This window comes from Lytechinus variegatus, chromosome 2 (assembly GCF_018143015.1).
Source record: "Lytechinus variegatus isolate NC3 chromosome 2, Lvar_3.0, whole genome shotgun sequence".
In the NCBI taxonomy this organism is placed as follows: domain Eukaryota; kingdom Metazoa; phylum Echinodermata; class Echinoidea; order Temnopleuroida; family Toxopneustidae; genus Lytechinus; species Lytechinus variegatus.
This window is the reverse complement of record NC_054741.1, coordinates 55,376,582-55,397,095: the sequence shown is the minus strand read 5'-3', so window position 1 is coordinate 55,397,095 and position 20,514 is coordinate 55,376,582. Positions and strand designations below refer to the sequence as shown.

Sequence of the window (20,514 nt, the reverse complement as noted above, 5' to 3'; positions counted from 1 at the left end):
TAATGTTTGACAGTCGACTTTAATAGTGAGAAAGGCCTACCTTTAAATACGTCTTAATGTCAAATGGATGTTCGCACCACGACACATAACGCTTTTAAGAACATAGAAAATGTATTGGCAAATGCCCTTCATGACAATGAGCATCCAAGAAAGTGTTTGTCGAAAATTGGTAAATCATAACAAAGCTTCGTCCTAGAGTCTGGACAAATTATATTACATTTTTTGTCACCAATATTTCACAAAGATATGTCAGCTGTTCATTGTCATTTGACGTGCATTTTCAATACATTTACTGTGCTCTAGAATTCGTCCTGAGTTGTAGTGCAAGAACTCGCCATTGTCACGCAAAGGAAACTGGCTTTTTAATGAAAAATTTAGACTAATCCCATTTTGAAAGTAAAGTTATTTGAGATCAATATTTTACATTCAACAAAAAGTGATCTGAATTCCTAATTTCAAGATTATCTGTTTGGACAGAGTTGACGGGAAATATGGTATAAATATATCCATTGTTGACATCCAAGTTCAATCCAGGTTTATTAGGAATAAATCCATATAGGTTGTAGTAAATGTATACGTATAGATTAATCAATTCCAAAATAAACGACCAGTACATTGTGAACATCAGTATACGTGTATGTCGGGTAAAATAGGGGAAAATGTTTATTTTATCAACAGCATACCGTTCAATACAATTTTGTACACGATAAATAATTGTAAAGGTAATAAGTTTTTCTAATTAACATACGTTATGTAAATCAATTGCTCAAATATAACTCGCAAAAGTATTTTAATGAATGTTTAAACAAGATTCAATGAGAGCTTCAAAGCTAGAGAAAACAAAGTTCGAAGTTTGGGGTTCACAAAAGCATGAAATGTCCTCTCTGATCTTTACATTTACAGTAAAAAGACAGTGTGAAGAATAATCATTCTTTCAGATATAGTTTAACAACTGTTTTCATTTTTAAAGACCAAGTTGACATTATGGTTATTTACAGAGAACATTCCCTGACTTTTTTTTTTGGAGGGGGGTGACTAGTCACATTTAATGTTATGTCCTAACTCCCTGATGTATTTTCAACAAGGGCTGATTCAAGTTGTCCTCTTAAAACGTTGGATAGTGTTGTTGGTAAGACATATATTTTTTATGGTTTGCAGAAGAATGTTTAGATGGGAATTATAACGGAGGCAGTTTGTTTCGCCATTGATGGCCAAACTTTGTGTAACGAAGACCTGGAAGCTACGGAATAAAGCCAAGTTCTCTAAGAATGTAATCCCCGATGGCTCGGACCCCAGCATACATCTCTTCCCCTACGGGTTGAATCTGGTCCTCGGGCAGCAGGAAACCATAGGTTCCCTTGTCACGAAGTTCCACAGTATAAGAGTACTTGGCACCAAGACCACCCCTAAACTTGCTGGTCTCATCGTACGGGACGTATCCCCAATCTTTGCTGGATCCTGCTGCCTCGTCTGAAAGAGGTGAAAATAATACATTTCATTACCCTCTTGATGATGACATTAATACTGTCTTGATGATGTTATCATTACTGTCGTGATGATAACATCATTACTGTCTTGATGATAACATCAATACTGTCTTGATGATAACATCATTACTGTCTTGATGATAACATCGTTACTGTTTTGATGATATTATTACTGTCTTGATGATAACTTCATTACTGTCTTGATGATAACATCATTACAGTCTTGATGATAACATCAATACTGTCTTGATGATAACATCATTACTGTCTTGATGATATGTCTTGATGGTAACATCATTACAGTCTTGATGATAACAGCATTACTGTCTTGATGGTAACATCATTACTGTCTTGATGGTAACATCATTACAGTCTTGATGATAACATCATTACTGTCTTGATGATAACATCGTTACTGTTTTGATTATATTATTACTGTCTTGATGATAACTTCATTACTGTCTTGATGATAACATCATTACAGTCTTGATGATAACATCAATACTGTCTTGATGATATGTCTTGATGGTAACATCATTACAGTCAGTGGCGTAACTACGGGGGGGCATGGGGGGGCACGTGCCCCCCAATCGGCTGGCCAAAAAAAAAAAAAAAACGGGGAAAAGGAGAAAAAGAGGGAAAAAGGAAGAGAAACGTAGTGGGGGAAAGAAGAAATTGTTGTTTATCATAGTGTTATATTATATAACATAAGAAGCATTTTTTCACAACTTTATGAAACATTATTTCGTCCCTGTTTTCACGAAGTGACGGATGTGCGCGCAACTTTTTAAAAGCCAGTTTTGAGTAAATCGCTTGCAAAGGTTTAGACCTCAATCTCAACCTCTTTAATGTATGCAGGGTGAAAAAATATCATATTTTCGTAGAGGGCATATTCTAGACAATCTTCGATTCCAATCATTTGCATTTTCCTTTAGTATTTAAGAAGATAATGAGCTATAAACAGAACCATATTTTCGTGAAAAAAAATATTACGGGACACGCTTAGATTTATTTTCACGAAGTGACGGATAGTGCTCCGCGCGCATAACCGTCACTTCGTGAAAACCCGAAATTCAAGGACGCGCTTCAATTTTGTTTTTACGAAGTGACGGGAAGAGGTTCCGCCTTAGTCCCACGTATAGCCTAGTGGATGCAATTCCATACTTATGTTTTAGATATACACAAACTCTTTATTTGCTATTGCAAACAAAATTAATCCTAAATGTGAGATTAATAGGGCCTGCAGCTTCCGCTAATAAGTACAAAAAAATCACTTCTAAAACTGTTTTCTTTTTTTTCACGTAATAAAAGGGAAGCCCAATAGACACACGTTTTAAATTCTTAGGCCTATTTTATTTCAATATCATATTCATTTTTGATAGATGAACACTGAAATACGAAAGCTTTGTATAACAGGTCATGAAAAATGTGACTACAATGTAGTCGAATTGTCTTTTGTCTTTGTTAATTTATAAAGAGTTTAATTATATACCCTTTGTGTGCTCTGATTCCGTTTGGAAATTGAAAATTCAACATTATAAACTTTTGTTAGTTTATTAACCTCCCTACCCCCTTCATAAAATGAAATCCCGATTGAATGTCTCTTAAATGTTGTGTATTAATTCTTTGTTAAGGCCGAGTTAGTAATTCAACATTATTCTTTGAGACTAATACCTCGAAAATTGTACTCAACTAAATGTGGACCTAACTTGTCAAAGGCAACAAGAATTGGTAAATTATGACTAATTGCTACCCCCCCAAAAAAAATTGTCAAAATAAAGCGAACAAATTTCGAGTTACATATCACTCTCGTCCCCACCCTCTCATTCTCTCTCTACTCCATTTTTCCTTTATCATAATTGTCATGTATTCTCTCCTGAAAATCCTATTAAAATATCTTTTCATGCAAAATGAGAGTTATGTCATAAATCATTGAAAATACTAACGATATAAAATAAATTCTTCAAATTTAGCAATGTGAATAAATTTAGAAGAACACTTTTAATTCTATAACATATAAAATCATAGCAGCAAGTGACAAATAGAAAATTAAAATATAACATTTTTTTCATATCAATCATTTCGATAAAGGTATGCTTAATAAATTCATTAAAGTATCATCTCCATACAATGTTAACAATGGAAAAATATTTTTGACAATTTTTTAAATTCAATAATATATAGGACCATAATCGCTAGTGACAAACACATCGACATTCATAATTATTAAAATTAATTTAATATTGCACTGTGAAAGGTATAGGAAATGAACCATCAGGTACACATTGTCAGAATTTTGTCATTTTATACATTTCATAAAACTTGAATATACCGTTATGCAACAATATATTTATTTGTATATCAAACCTTGCTAAACACAATCAGTATAATCCTAGTCTGGGAATGCCACATTTAGAAATACAGAATTGCTATCAAGTACCCAATTCTACATTCAAAACATTCCAATGACAAATTAATAAACTTTCAATTACAAGAATACTGGAAAATAATCATTGCTAGTGGTGCAGGAAAGTTATATTCTCTAATGTATATTTGTATTAACATACACAATCATATACAAGTATAATTGCCTATTTCTTTTCCATCAAAATAGAAGTAACATAGTCAACATTACTTATTACATTCACTACTCTTTGGAATTTTTTAATGAAAAGAATGTCATAATTAAATCAATTGCCTTGAGAGTTGTTTCATGTTTTTACACACTGTCAAGGACTAAAAAGTCCAATAGTACAAAAAGCTTATCTTTACCGAAGGAACCATGCAAACCTTTGAATAAACAATTCTAAACTATGATGGTCAAAGAAAGAAATATAATTTTAAATCAATAATTTAACGTCAAATCAAACAGGATAATTTTTTAAACAAATTTATAATCAAAATTCCAAACGACAGCGACAAAAGCAAAAAAAAGGCAATGATAAAAAATACGAATGACTAAGTAGATTTGTATTTTTTCCATCATTCTCAAGTCATTGGCTAAATAACATTCATCAATACATTTTCCAATCAAACACTTGTTTTTTTAATTGCAAATTATTGTCAGAGTCCAAAACAGGAACATATATTAAAATACACCTTAGTTTCTTCCAAATCTGAAAACTTTACAAAAAATCGTCTTCATGGTTTTAGAAAATAACATCTTTGATCTTGTGGGATTAAAAAAGAGTAAAATTCTTACTACAAATAGACAGAAAAACATGTGCTGCAGTGTATCTTTAACCTCAAGCTAAAAATAATCATGTATTACTTCTTTCCTGAATAACACTCATTAACAAAATCTAACAGTTGGATTTTCTGGAATAAAATTACGACACATCGACTGCATGAACCAGGTGTGTGAGCGATGACAAATAAAGACATGAAAATTCTGTAAAGAGTTGGGGGATTAAATTGAATGAGCTCTCAAACTATTGTACAGGAATGGGGGATATCAAGCTTAAAATAAAAAAAAAAATAACTAAAATCAGCTTAAGAATTCTCACCCCCTGATAAACCAATAAAACATTACCTCATGGAAGAGGGGGGGGGGGGGTGTCTGTATTAACACATTTGGCTTTTGAAAATGAATTCACAAAAACCTAATATGATTTTCACCCCTACATCCTTACTAGTAATATATCATGCAGCTATCGAGTTTCACAATGCATGTCAGTCTAAATTGTATGATTGTTATTATTAAAGAATATGAAGTATTAACACAATATGCAGTATTTCTGTTTTTTAGATAGCACCAAGCAAAATGAAAACATGCGAAACAAATGAATGAAAAAGGGTAATTATTCTGCATCCATATGTGGACGATGTGTATTAGCAATTTTAACATGTAAGTATAGCAGATAAGTGACTATTCTGAACTTTATATTTGACTGTATATATAAAATATTTTTAAAGGAGTTCATAATCATATCACTATAAGAGCAGAGACTTATAGTTCAAGCAGTATAGTTTCTTTATATAATACACTGCTCTAAAAATGAAACCAGATTTGAAAGTCCTATCAAAATTAAAACTTAACTTATGTTGAAGTCAAAATCTAAAGAAAATTAAAATTGGTATCAGTTACCCAGCTGGAAAAAGAAAAAGTTAGATGAGAGCACTGAACCTGAAAGGCCACGAGGTAGAGCCAACTCCTTTTACATTTTCACAAGTGTAGACAGAGTTTCATCATTAGAATTGCAGTCAGAGTTCTCAGAAGATGTTTCTAGTTTGGTTACTTCAATATTTCAAAACCAGGGCACACTATAAAAATCCAGTCACTACCAATTCCACTGTCATGTCACCAAATCAGATCATATCTGCGATGTTCAGGGAATCATCAATGACCCATCTGACAAGCGTGTCGGCCCCTGGATCTAACCTATGTGTGTGGAATGAAATAATGTACAAATTATCTGTTTGTTTTCAAAGTTTTTTGTCAATCCAATATAAAGTTTGTAGAATAGATAGCAGACTCAATATTTTAAATTTCCCTTACCAAACATAAACCTCCCCAGTCAGTATGGTACAAGAATATACTATATACACTCTATTTATACCACTGATAATTAAAGCAAATATTTCAATTAGATGTTTCCAATTTATAAGAAAGTTTCAGCTGAAAATATGATCACATGTCAAATTTGTAATGTTCTAGGGCAGTACACCAAGCATCTATTAAAATGAGAATAATGTTCTTTTACAACTTAGAAATACATGTATATCTGCTAAATTATAACGTATTCCAAAATTAATATTTTCTGATTATAACTTTGAATCAACATAGTTTTATAGCTTCATTGTTTACCAGATTTGTAATTGAAATTAATTTTGGTAGTGAGTGAAAATCAATGAATTGCTTATACTGACAGGATGTCATGTGAGTATGACAATTCTCACCTGGAATTGTATCTGACCATCAGCATTGTTAAATAGCAAGTGTACCAGTTCCAGGACTTCTCTCATTTGTTCTCTGAAACATCACTTATTGTATATACTGCATCTGTAAAAAATGAAAATATCTTCATCATCATGATTATGATGAAATCCCAGTTGCAGTTATTGATGTAGATTCTTTCAGTTTCTGTAAAACGTTATAGAGATAAGGGCGAGGAAGTGGCCACCAAACAACAAAGTATAAAGCTCTATCTACATTAGATGTAGACTGAGTCTGGACTTGAGATGATTTATTTAAAACATAAATCCCCAGTAATCTTCAGTTTAACTAAGGACTCAACTTATTTGCCCACATAGGTTGGCCACTAACTGTACCATGATCTCAGCATTCAAATTGTTATTTATAGATCCCCCCCCCCCCCCCCGGGGGGGGGTATCTTTCCATTACATATTTTTAAAAGTATGTTATTACATGATGAGTTCACTATAGCAAAGCAGACAATAAAATCTATGTATTCATTTGTGATTTTTTTATGGAAATTTATTGCAAATACTATTCATATGGCCTGGGAACTTGTGAAGACAAGTTAGAACTTAACGAGTACGGCGAGTTAACACAATGACAATGCATGTAAATTAGACTAGATCTAGGCTAGGCCTAAACTAATGCCCTATACGACTATTTCACCAAATCCTCAGCCTTCATTAAATCTATTTAGTCTTGATAAATATTCTAACCCTTATGGTTTGACTAAATTTACATTCAAGTTCGATTGAGTGACAAAAAAGTACACGCAATACTCCGTTCTATTTTCACTGACACGAAAATAAATATGTGGGGCAATGTATGTAGAGATTGGACGTTATTTTAAGGATTTTTGCTATCAGAGACGTTTAAAAAGGGTTGAAATCACTCGAAATGACTTTAAAGGCTGCATTACATTTATTTCATTTCCTACAATTACAAAAAACTCACCATTTCATGGTCTTCGGCTGTTCCAAACTGTAAATATTTGCCTTCCGTCACTTCGTGAAAAAACTCTTGAGTGCAAAGCGTATTCGTTTGTTTTCACGTATTGACGGCTGCTTATCCGTCACTTCGTGAAAACAAGAAATCCTTTTACCCGGTATTTTATTGAATGTCATGTCGTCATAGCAACGTAATTAGACATTATTGTGATCTGAAACTTTTTGAGGTTCAAGATATAAGTCATAGATGTCCAAAAATGCAAAAAACTCAAAATTGAAAAAAGTGAAAATTTTCCTCTTATCCGTCACTTCGTGAAAACAGGGACGATTTGCTTAATTGTGTCTTCATTGTTCCTGGTGCTCGCATAGACTTTTTAACGAGATATATAAACCTGCTGTACTAAAGCCTCCCGTTTTCAAATCAATATACAACAAAATAATATATTTCCTCGCAATTAGAGTTATTATTGTTTTAAGTAGTTATATATTCTTATTTTTCATGACTACTGAAAGTTATTGCCCTATTTTAAGGTCTTAATATAAAACATTTCCTGTCCGTGCTAACGTTCGCATTAGTGGATTGGTGAGATTTTTGCTCTTCATTAACTCATAAAATCAGTCCTTAAAATGTCAGTTTTTCTGATCTGAATATAAAAAAAATTTAACTCGCGCTTCGCGATCGCATCATTTGGTTAGTGAAATACGTGGGGTCTTAGTGAATTCCTACAAACAAGCCTTGGAATGCTCCTCTTCATGTCTGAATTTCCTAGATTTTCAGCACGCGCTTAGCGCTCGCAGTATTTCATTAGTGAGATGCGTATAATAATCATGATTACAATGACTTCAAAAAGTGCTCCATGTGTTTAGATGTAATTCTAACAAAATCAGCAAGCGCTTGGCACTCGCATTAGATGACTATGGTGAGATATGTATACTCTGACTTAATGGATTCGTAACTATAGTCCTTAAAATATCCATGTTTGTGATCAATATATACAAAAATTTCAGCTCGCGCTTCGCGCTCGCATCATTTGGTTAGTCAAATACGTAGGGTCTTAGAGAATGCCTACAAACAACTCTTAGAATGCCCCTCTTCATGTCTATATTTCCTAAATTTTCAGCTCGCGCTTTTGCGCTTGCAGTATTTGATTAGTAAGATGCGTATGATAATCATGATTACATGACTACAGAAGGTGCTTCATGACTGTGTTTAGATGTAATTCTAACAAAATCAGCAAAGGATGGCAATAGCATTAGATGACTATGGTGAAATAATTATACTCTTAATGGATTCTAAAATATAATCCTTAAAATTTCCTTGTTTAGGGTCAATATATACAAAAATTTTAGCTCGCGCTTCGCGCTCGCATTGTTTGTCTAGCGAGACAGTTAAGTATCATGATTACAAAACAATTCGCTTATAATGTCAATTTTTAGCCGTCAATATCAAAAATTTTCAGCTCGCACTTCGCACTCGCATTATTTAATCAGTGAGATACATATCCGATTGATGGCACTGCATGTCTTTAAAATATCTCTATTAGGTCAGTATACCTGACAACTGAGCGCGCTTCGCGCGCTCCCTAAGTGACCCGAAATTTTTGCTGGTGCCCCCCCAATGCCGTGACCCACGGTACGCCACTGATTACAGTCTTGATGATAACAGCATTACTGTCTTGATGGTAACATCATTACTGTCTTGATGGTAACATCATTACAGTCTTGATGATAACAGCATTACTGTCTTGATGGTAACATCTTTACCCTCTTGATAATAACATCAATACTGTCTTGATGATAGGAAGTTTTTTTACAACGTTACGCAGAACGAATCCCAGAACACAGCAAATGCATTGAAAATGCAAGTTGAATCTCAATGGTTCGATTCCCAGCCATGGCGTGCATTCCTTCAGCAAGAAATGTACCAGCACATTAAAATAGTGAAAAGAACATAGAATTTTAATAAACGGAATTAACATCTTTCGAAATTCACACCTCATCATCAGCCTAAAAAAACTTTCGAGGATTGAACTTCGTCGAAACATGTTCCGTTTGTTAAAATGTTATGTTCTTTTCCTTATTTTTGGCTATAAGTTTATATTGTGCCGTTCTTTTGGAACTCCTAAGGATATAACATCGATTTTTTTTCCTTCCCCTCTTTTTTTTTTTGGGGGGGGGGAGATTGTCGTTGAAATGTTTGGACGTCAGTGCCCCCAAGCGTACGTATACGCCAGTACCACCAGCCTGTGATATCGACAGCTGTGCAGCTGAGACCTTGCTTGGCTCCAGTCGTTGTATTTGAACTTGACATATATCACCGTTCATCAAAGAACTTCTCACACCTAGCATGTTCTGCCAATATTTCCAACAATTAAATGACCCTAATAATCATGCAACAACAAAAGAAACATCGATCTTATGAATCAAAAATTCCATCGTACTTACTCAGAAGTTCAATGGATGAGCCACTCTGAAAGACCGTACCGTGCACGGCTGCTATGGCATCACTCGCTGCCTTACCCATTGCCATCTGCAGAAAGGAACCAGTAAAGGATTAGAAAGTATACAATTGGTGAAAATTTAAAGGGGAATTTGCCAAAAGTAAACATTCTACGAACTGATGTGAAGTTGAAAGAACATCCGAAGAATCGAATCGGAACCAATTCCTTCGAATTCGGTTACCTTGTCGAATCTGCCTTCGGAATTTGAAGCTGATTTTGGCAGTGATCTATTTTTACATATAAGGTAGTAGTTTTCTATTTGATATTTTACATTGTGTATACAATTAAAAGTTACATGTTAGTGGATGGTATAATTTTCCATCGAGTTGTGTGATAAGGGCTGTTATTCCTGTCATGATTTTTTGTTCAATGAAAAAGGACACTTTGATCATCAGAAATTTTCATTTCAACATTCTTTATATCAAGGTTATTTTTAGCGATCGCCAATATCATATTCTTAACTTAATCAAATGTAATTATCCAAGGAATTAATTCAAGTGTGTAATAGGAAATCAAGGAAATGATCCAGAATTCGTAAAAGGGGCAAATAAACATGTCCTCACCATGGCGTCGTAATCGGGAGGGTTTGGGGCGTAGGCAGAGTACGACCACGGAGAGAGGAAGTATTGTCCGTAGCTGTGCCAATCGAGGAAGATGAGGAAGTTCTGGTTATTAGCCTTCAGGTTGCGAAGATATTCGACAACGCCATCGACTTCGGGTTCGGAGAGAGCCGATTTGCCGTGATAGATGTTAGAACACGGGAATGGACTGGTACCGTTTCCTAGGATAGAGACCATAATTAAGGTAGATATAATTAATATAAACAAAGACACCACTTCACTAGATGAACATTAGGGGTCACACCTTTTTATTTTGATGAGGGAGTTGGTGGAAGGGCCGGGTAAACGAGACGTATTTTTTTTCTACTGACTAATAAGGATGTGATAGAATTAAACGACCAAATATCTCTTGTATACTTAAAACATATTTTCTTTTTATTCCTCTCTGCTTCCTTTCATTTCCCCTCCCTTTTCTCTTTCTATTTTACTAAAATTACAAAAGGAAGGTAACCCCTGGCTGCCCCCCGGCCCGGGCACCGCAATTGGGCTTCTCGACCAAACAAAGCCTATGAATTCTCTGACACCTGTCATAAAATATGCTTTGCTAGTGATATCGACTTTTAAGAAACGTTTCCTATGGAAGCTTAAAAGTGCCACCGAGATGTTGAGATAATTATCTTGGGTAGTCGACATCATGATAGCAAAAGATCAGATGTCGAGATCCCGGATCTCGTCATGTTGACATCTTGTAGAAGAGATGATCAGATGAAAAGATCCCGGATCTCATCATGTCGACATCTTGTACAGATGATCAGATGACAAGATCCCGGATCTCGTCATGTCGACATCCTTTAGAAGAGATGATCAGATGACAAGATCTTCGATCCATATGATCATGTCATCTGATAATCTCTTCTAAAAGATGTAGACATGACGAGATAGAAGATCTTGTCATCTGATCATCTCTTCTAAAAGATGTCGACATGATGAGATCCAGGATATTGTCATCTGATCATCTCTTCTACAAGATGTCGACATGATGAGTTCCGGGATCTTGTCATCTGAATATGTCTTCTGAAAGATGTGGACATGATGAGATCCGGGATCTCGTCATCTGATCTTTTGCTATCATGATGTCGACTTCCCAAGATAATTATATCAACATCTCGGTGGCACTTTTAAGCTTCCATAGTTTCCAGTTTTCTGTTATGTTGGCATTGCTAACAGGTATATCAGTATGTCTTTTTAGTCACGATTTCTTTTTATATACATATATATAATTTATTTGACTAGACGCCACTCCTTAAAATGGGAGGAGGTGCAGAATACTTGGAAGTTGACATTGTCAATATAATTCTCTAAAGTATCTTCTACCATTTGAACCATGTGACATTGAAAGGGCGAGGTTGGAGGTATTGTTTTCGACCCACGGATTTAATTAACTTACCGGCCCATCCGAAAGGGAAGTTGCGGTTCGGATCGGCTCCCCTGCAACCACTACCTGTGCTGTCTAGATTATCCGATCTGGTCTTTCGCCAAAGTCGGTCCTGAAAATGATGAAAGGCGAAGACTAATCAAAGTCGATTAATGAAATTGCAATGGTGAATAGAAATAGAATGTCAAATATTTAACCAGTCTCATCTGTTTTGAAGGGGTTTTTTCAGCAGCATGTAAATTTCTCTTTGATCAATTGAAAACATATTTACTTTTCACATTAGGAGACTGAAAATAAAATTTATTTCTCAATATGTTGCAGGTTTGTAGTCCATTTTAAAACTAACTTTTCACTATTCAATTTGTATAGATATCTTATCTAAAGGGAAACTAATAGGTTGCTATTAAATCAACTTGATTTCATTAAAAACGACAAGAATTCTCGGAACTATGATTCTATTAATTTTAACAAAGTCATGCACATAATGCGCTGCCATATTTCTTTGAATTTGACTTGATTGTCTCAGAGTCTACTGTTTCCTACAATTTCGGCGTATTAACATATTCAGAGAGATCAATTCTTGTTCAATTGATAGATTGTATTTGTGTAATTTCAATTTGATCGTGGTAAATAACATAGTTCATGTACTTCGCAAAATATACAGGCACGCTCTGTTTGCAGTAGGGATACGAATAAACATTTCCATATTTCAACATCAGCTCATGTGGCTAAATTGATTAATGAACTCATTTGGGGGTTTCCCTAGCCTTGTCGTTCACAATTTTAACAGCAGTTTATCCCCCCCCCTTCCATCTGAGATTTTGTTTTAACAACTTTTAACTTCAGGGACACTATTTCATCCTGCACAGTAAGGAAAATAGGTTTAACTTTGTGATTTCAAAGGTGCACACTGAATGTTACACTGGGGAAAACAGGAAAATATGCATCTTTGCACCTCTCTAAAAAAACAAATTATCACCATAAGTGCATTTCATGCACCCCAAAGCTTGCTCCGCAAAGTTTTTGCACCCCAAATTCTTAGTGTGTGGGTACCACTTATGAATCCAGCATTTACCAACAGGCCACATGGGGCACACTTTCTTTTATTTTTGACAAGCCCCCCCCCCCCCCCCAGTCAATGCTAACATGCATATTCCCAATCTATTACAAACCCTACACAGAATTCGGTGATTTGTTTGTATTGAACAAGGCGAATAAAAGTATATTTCCAACATCATAGTTATTTTCCATTAAACAGTGCTGTCAGGGGAATTAGAATAAAATCTCATCATGTAACAATGAGGGATTTCGTCAATGTAACGTCCATTTTTGAAGTGGTAACAAATCCCGTCTTCCTTACGTTAGTCCAAGTGTAGGTGTAGCCATCTGGATTGAGAGATGGGACGATGTACCAGTCCATGTTATCAAACATACTCATAGCCAATTCATCACCGTCTTCATAATCTTGTAGAAGCTTCGTGGAAAATAAAGACGTAAAAAAAATGTTAATACGTGCTCCTATTCTGTGGAGCGTAACCCATCTTTACAATGGCTTTTCATTTTCGAGTATTTACAAATATATTTGTATATTTGGATTCATTTATCTCTAAATGAGCAGATAGAAATGATATGCAATTTTTTTTAAACCGGGTGATTCAATATTTAGTTTATTAAGAAAGAACTATGTTTACCATTCAAGCGGCTCTGTATTACAAAACTACAAAGAAAAGAATGTTGCATTATGCTAGCCACACGCAAGTAGTTGAGGGCATGAGGTGGCGCTATTAAGGCTAATGCATATCTCTTTTAATTAAACAAGCGTGATTATTTTACTCCCAAAATACAGAACGGCAAATAGAAAATGAGGTCACATAAATGCAATCATGTAAAAGGTACAATGGGATATTCAAACAGCAAGAATTATATAATCTAAGGTGACATTAAAAAAAAAATAGAATGTACATATATAGAAAATTGAATTTAATCCACAAACAAACATCTGTATAGGCCTATTTACCTGTGCTGTAAACCACATAACGGTGGCTGGGCTGATCCACTCTCTGGCGTGTATACCGCCCTCAAACCACACCGCTGGGGGAGGAGGATCACTGGCAACACTGTTTCTTCCTCTGATCTATACAGATGAGAAAATGGGGGGGGGGGGGTCATACCCCTGGTCAATTAATTTTGTGTCTTGTTTTCCTTTTTTTTAAATTCCACCTTGAAATTTAATTAGTGCTAATAACGTTTATTTTTTCTTCTTTTCTGTCTCTTTTCTTTCTCTCTCTCTCGTCATCTTCTATCTCTCTCTCTATTTGCCCTCGCTTTATGGCATTTTATATGTTGTCTGTCTCTCAGTCTGTTTCTATACTTAGATTTATGCTACCTTTCTTTCTTTCTTTATTTTTTTCTCTCCTTCTCTCTCTCTCTCTCTCTTTCTTTCTTTCTTTTTTTTTTTTCTTTCCAATTAACTGTCATTTTTCGCTTCCATTTAAGGGGTCCCCTATCTCTATTTTTTTCTCGTTCTGTCTCTCTGCCCTTCTTCCTCATTTGTCTCCCTTTCATCCCCCACCCCCCCCCCCCCCCCCCTCTTAATTCCTTTATGCCGCTGCCTGCCTGTTTCCGAGTCCCTTGGTCTCTCTTACCCCCTATACTCCCATTTTATAATCATAAAGTTCTAAACTGATTGTCATGAAAGTGTCGAATTGATTACTCGGAATCCATTGATTGGCCTTCCTTCATATGACGTTGTAAGCAAAAAGTGAGATGTGATGTCACTGTACTCTGTCACAATATCTGATACCCACTGCTGGATCTGAAAAGAAAATAAGATAAAAACTGCGGTGTTAAAACTGACACCAATTGGTGTTAATAGAGGACCACACACTGAGGTGTTAAAATTACACACTAGAGATTAAACATAACACCAAAGTGTGTAAATGTAACAACAAAAGGTGTTGCAATAACACCTATAGGTGTAAAACTAACACCACCAATTTAACACCGGTGTAAAATAACTGGTGTGGTCCTCTATGTACACCGGTTAACACCACAGTTTTTGCTGTATTGAATCAAAGAAAGTTATTAGCTTTACCCATGATATGAAACATTTATATTGCACTTGCCATAATTACAATATTTCTGTACCCTGGCTTTAGCATGGCAACCACTTGTGCTCGAGAATTTAATGATTCTTTCCTTTCGGATACACATTTACTACATATTGGAGATTGGAGATATTGTTTATTTCCATTTTCAACAATTACAGTTCGTTTCGTACATTTTGACATACAAATATAACAAAACGTATTTCAAGTATCCTGTACAAAAATTATATTCAAGATCAGGTTGGAAATGGAGGAGGCTGCTAAAAAGCGGAGCTTGTAGATGCTACCTCCTAATAAATATTATTGCAGTTACATAGCACATAAAAATCAAAATAACAACTTGAGCATAAACCAGCTAAATTAAAAAGAAATAGACGAAATCAAAATAGAAAAGGAAATAAGAAAAAGGGAGATTAAAGGTCTCCACAATCCAGCCCCAGCACTCACAAACGGACCTCCTTGATCAACAGGAAAACGAAAGAGATGGAAAAATGTACGTCACATAATAATCATGTTTGATTAAAAAAATGAGAGTTTGAGTAATGAAGAGTTAATTCAATGGTTATCTTGGAGAAATTTTTTGAACTTATATTTGAAAGAATTTAGGCTTGGTGATTCTTTGATGTTATTATTAATAGTTCCCCAGAGTCTTGGGCCTTCAAAAGTAAAAATGGATTTTGCAAGGATGGTCCGGGGTTGTGCCTTGCCAGCGGTTTCGAGGGTTGCAGTGAGATTTGAAACCCGGGCATTGTGGTTCGAAGTACTGAGCCACAATACCTTTACTTAAAGAAATTCCTTTGATGAATCTCTTACCTCGTCGTAAGTGTGGTACCGTGTGTAGTCGAAATCTGACAGGGCTGCTGTACCGACTGGCTCGTTCGCGCGTCTCGTTTGAATCTCTGACATCTGGCCAGTCACTAGAGCTCCAACGTCAGGGATGTTGATTTCGATGTCGAGAGAAAGGGACGTCAGGATGTCACGGAGGTTATTGCGTAGGCTCGGTGGAACCATGATGTCGACCGGACGGTGAAGCGACGACGGTGTCGCCTCTCTCCAGAAGTCGACCTTTAAGAAATCGATAAAAGAGCGGCAATTCTTAGACGACAACTAATCATAGATTTCTAAGGGGTATTTTTTTCAAGAATATGGATACATTAGAATATTTTGATATTTTGCTCAATATCCTCATAAAATTTCATAACACATAAGATGGATATCATATAGTAAAATAGATTTTACATGACCCATCAGTTACGTTTTTTTCAAGTGCACAAAAATTGTATTTATTTTTAAACAAATTTATTATTACGAACCAATATCTATTTGTTGTAGTTTTATATTGAAACTAAGTTAGGGGCTTGCCTCCTGTACAAGCTTTGCTTTTTTCGGCAAGTCCCTCCGTTTTACTTTCAAATACAAATGTCATTTCAGATAAATTTATTTACTCAATTGTGTTCTTTAAATTTATGATTATTTATGTATACATATTATATTTCGTAGTATTTTCGACCTTGTTTTGTTATGTTTATTATATTATTGCTATGTTCATTATACTATTGTGAAACGGAAATAAATAAATCAAATCAAATCAAATCAAATGCAACAGTTATAGAGCAATACAATATTTCCTAAGCGCTGCATATTGTCCAGGCCTTAGCATACACAGCTACCCTCTTCAAGCGCTCGAGCATTTTCCCTTACTATAGGGTACCCATCAACTACACCTGAGGCCCGTAACACAAAGCGTGACATTGATCGTCGAACATTTTTCTACGATTGATTTCATTGACTACAATGTACAATCCATCGTAAGAAATTAAGCGTACAATTAATTGTTAACCTTTGTGTTATGTGTTACTGGATGGAGAGTGTAAAATGTAGATAAACTTCATGCAAAGGACGCGAGTGCAGCTGCTGCGGTGGGATATGAAACATGAACTTTTTTTTCTTCTTTTATTTGCTTTCTTTTAATCGATTTTTGTCCTTTGTTTTATTGCTGTTGTTTTTTATTTCAATTTGTCTGTTCTTACACTATTTCGTATGTCTTGTTTTTGTATAACTTTTTTGTCATGCCTTGTTCTTGTACCGTTCTGTCACGTCCTGTTTTTTTAACGTTTTGTTTAGAGAGTCCTTTTCACTTTTTCTTCATATCTTGTAATATAATTTTTTTCTTCATATCTTGTAATATAATCAAGCCTTGTTTATCTTTTAATTGGGAGAATATGTAAAAAAATAAATTTAATAAGGATTTACATTTAATTTCTACAAGAAATAAATGACGACTTGTGTATTATATACAGTATATTTTGAACTTCTACAAGAAAGATATGATTTGTATATTATGTATTGAACTTTGTATTCTGCATTAATATGTCTTATTTATTGAAGGAAACCTTCAATAACAAGCTTTGCTTTTCAGAAGGTTTCTATTTCATTTCATAATGTCATATTATATTTTGCTTTACTTTGTAACCTTGTTGAAATTTTGGAATGAAATAAATTCGTTATTAATCAATCAATCAATCAATCAAAAACATCGTGCTAAAAGTTCGACGACTTATCCAGTGATTCATTTTGTTGACAGAGGGGCTTGTCACGATGGGGCATAGGCTACTGGGTCATCAATAAGATATTGCTAGAGATATTTACAAAATAGGTAATTTAATCTGTACAAATTTCCATCATCATCATCTACTTTTTCTTCTTTTTTTCTTTTTCTTCTTCATCTTCATCATCTATTTTTTTTTCTTCTTCTTTTTCTTCCTCTTCTTCTTCTTCTTCTTCTTCTTCTTCTTCTTCTTCTTCTTCTCTTCCTTCTTCTTACTTGTAATACTTCTTCTTATTTCTGTTAATATAATATTTTTTTTCTCTCCATCATCTTCCTTATACACCTTGCTATTGTTATGCAGAATTTTGATCCGAAGATATTGTATCATGGCTACACTGTTAAAAACCCCTGATTTTACAGAAAACAAGAGAAGATTTTGCAAAAAGCAACAACAGAATCATTCTGTAAATTCATAAAACAGGAATTTTTCTGCAATTTAACAGAACAGGTCTGGTTAAAAAGGGGAAAAGGATGTTTTATTAAAGGAGATGTGAAAATTCCATACACCAAATACCCATTTCATGTAATCTTACGATATAATGTAAGATTACGCAATCTGGTAGGATAACTGTGTTATCGAGTCTGCGGCAGGAACTTCTTTTATTTTAAGGATAAATGTTCTAACAGTATAGTCTATCAAAATGTATTTAAATTTCATTTTGATGTAATTTCCATAAGTAAAACAGGGCAATAATTTTTAAAGAATCAATGGTTAATTATTATAGCATTCTGTTAAGCCTTTGATCTATGTGATTTCTTTGAAATGGAAGATACACCCATGCAGTGGCGTACCTGGGTCACGGCATTGGGGAGGCACCAGCAAACATTTCGAGTCACTTAGGAGCGCGCGAAGCGCGCTCATTTACCAGGTATACTGACCTAATAGAGACATTTTAAGGACATACAGTGCCATTAAACGGATGTGTATCTCACTGATCAAATAATGCGAGCGCGAAGCGCGTGCTGAAAATTTTTGATATTCAGACCTAAAAAAGGACACTATAAGCAAATTTGTTGTAATCATGATCTGTCTCGCTAAACAAACAATGCGAGCGCGAAGCGCGAGCTGAAATTTTTGTATATATTGACCCCACACAGGGATATTTTACGGACTATATCTTAGAAATCCATTTTGAGTATAAATATCTCAGCATAGTCATATAATGCTAGTGCCATCCTTTGATGATTTTGTTAGAATTACATCTAAACACATGAAGCACTTTTTGTAGTCATTGTAATCATGATTATCATACGCATCTCACGAATCAAATACTGCGAGCGCGAAACGCGAGCTAAAAATTTTTGAAATTCAGACCTGAAGAGGGGCATTCTAGGGCTTGTTTGTAGGAATTTACTAAGACCTTACGTATTTCACTAACCAAATGATGCGAGCGCGAAGCGCGAGCTGAAAATTTGTGGTATTCAGATCAGAAAAATTGACATTTTAAGGACTGATTTTAGGAATTCATGAAGAGCAGACATCTCACCAATCAACTAATGCGAACGTTAGCACGGACAGTAAATGTTACTTGGTACTTAATATGATGTTCCTCTGAAATACTCCAAGAAGAGTTTTGACTGGAGGTAATCAAAATAAAATATGGCAATCACTGTAAGTAGTCATGAAAAAGAAGCAAATGTCACTACATAAAACAATAATAACAAAAATTGCTAGGAAATATATTTGGTGTATATTGACTTGGAAACGGGAGGTTTTAGTACAACAGGATTATATATTTCGTTAAACAGTCTATGCGAGCACCAGGAACAATGATGACATAGGCCCTGAGCAAATAATGTTTTATAAATTTATGAAAAAAATGGTTCTTATGTAATATAACATAACATGATATAATATAACACTTATATAACACTATATATAACACTAATATAACACAATGAACAATTATTTCCTCTTTCCCCACTACGTTTCTCTTCCTTTCTCCCTCTTTTTCTCATTTTCCTCGTTTTTTGGGGGCCAGCCGATGGGGGGGGGGGGCACTGCACCCATGATCAAATATACATAAAAGAAATTGAATAATTTGAATAAAATCACTCATGTAAGGATACACGTATTTTTCACGATCAACTAAGTATAAAGATTCTCGACCCTATAACCTGATGATGACTTATGAAATGATGTAATATTAAAACAATCATATCGTATTTTTTATACTAACTTAAACATCATAATCAAACAAATGATAACAGAGAGCTATGGGAATTTATGCAGCTGTTATGTCGAATGATAAAAAAATATCTGCGGTTTTGGTATATACCTACGTTATGCTATATGCACAGCTCTGGGCTACAGTCCCTCCATCGAAAAAAAAGACTTTAAACCGATATAGAAAATGGTTACATGATATCTTTTGTCGGTCTGGGCCCCCTCTTACAAATAGTTGCGATGGATCCAACCGATATATGGAAAGCCAACCACGCCAACATTTAAAATACATGTTTGTTCAAACTGTTTTCTAGGTATTATGCATATTCATACATTCATCGTTGTCTTGACGATTCGATGTGCTCCTCTTTGTTTTCAAAGAACACTTTGCAAATTTCCGGACGTATGACACTGGCGGATTTCCATATAGTTGAGTTTGGTCGGATCAAACACGACTCTTTTGTAAGATGGGGCTTTGATATCAGCCTCGGAATAGAATATTTCTAGATAGATGGCGCTATATAAATGCCTATTATTATTATTAGTATCAGTTTCGCTGCATGGTATTATGCACGACAGGTTAGTGCAAAAAATCAGATCGTCAAGCTTTCTTATTTGAGTATCTTTGATCGACATGCAATCACTTTTATGATCACTAGAAAAAAGATAGCCGCCGTCGAAATACAGGCATACAAAATAACAACGTCGACTATCTACTTTCCCGGAAAATGTGTAAAAGTATCATTATGTATAGGGAATTGAACCCTGGACCTTGGCATCTTTT

The 20,514-nt window shown here is 34.9% G+C and overlaps 1 protein-coding gene and 1 long non-coding RNA gene across 2 annotated transcripts in view; both read right to left on the bottom strand.

Moving 5' to 3' along the window:
• The window catches only part of LOC121408402 (carboxypeptidase B-like), a 43,041-nt gene continuing 22,527 nt past the window's right edge, over positions 1-20,514 (bottom strand). The window contains exons 3-10 of the mRNA XM_041599875.1: positions 15,769-16,020; positions 14,562-14,663; positions 13,866-13,982; positions 13,209-13,322; positions 11,861-11,960; positions 10,417-10,634; positions 9,798-9,882; positions 1-1,470 (exon numbers count right to left, since the gene is read on the bottom strand). Of these exons, the coding sequence (XP_041455809.1) occupies positions 1,241-1,470; positions 9,798-9,882; positions 10,417-10,634; positions 11,861-11,960; positions 13,209-13,322; positions 13,866-13,982; positions 14,562-14,663; positions 15,769-16,020 (1,218 nt within the window). The 3' untranslated portion in view covers positions 1-1,240. The remainder of the gene's footprint in view (positions 1,471-9,797; positions 9,883-10,416; positions 10,635-11,860; positions 11,961-13,208; positions 13,323-13,865; positions 13,983-14,561; positions 14,664-15,768; positions 16,021-20,514) is intronic.
• Positions 5,217-7,669, bottom strand: LOC121408404. Its single transcript, XR_005969033.1, has 3 exons — positions 7,360-7,669; positions 6,387-6,489; positions 5,217-5,868 (listed from the first exon to the last, which is right to left on the bottom strand). It is a non-coding gene; the product is annotated as an uncharacterized LOC121408404 (long non-coding RNA).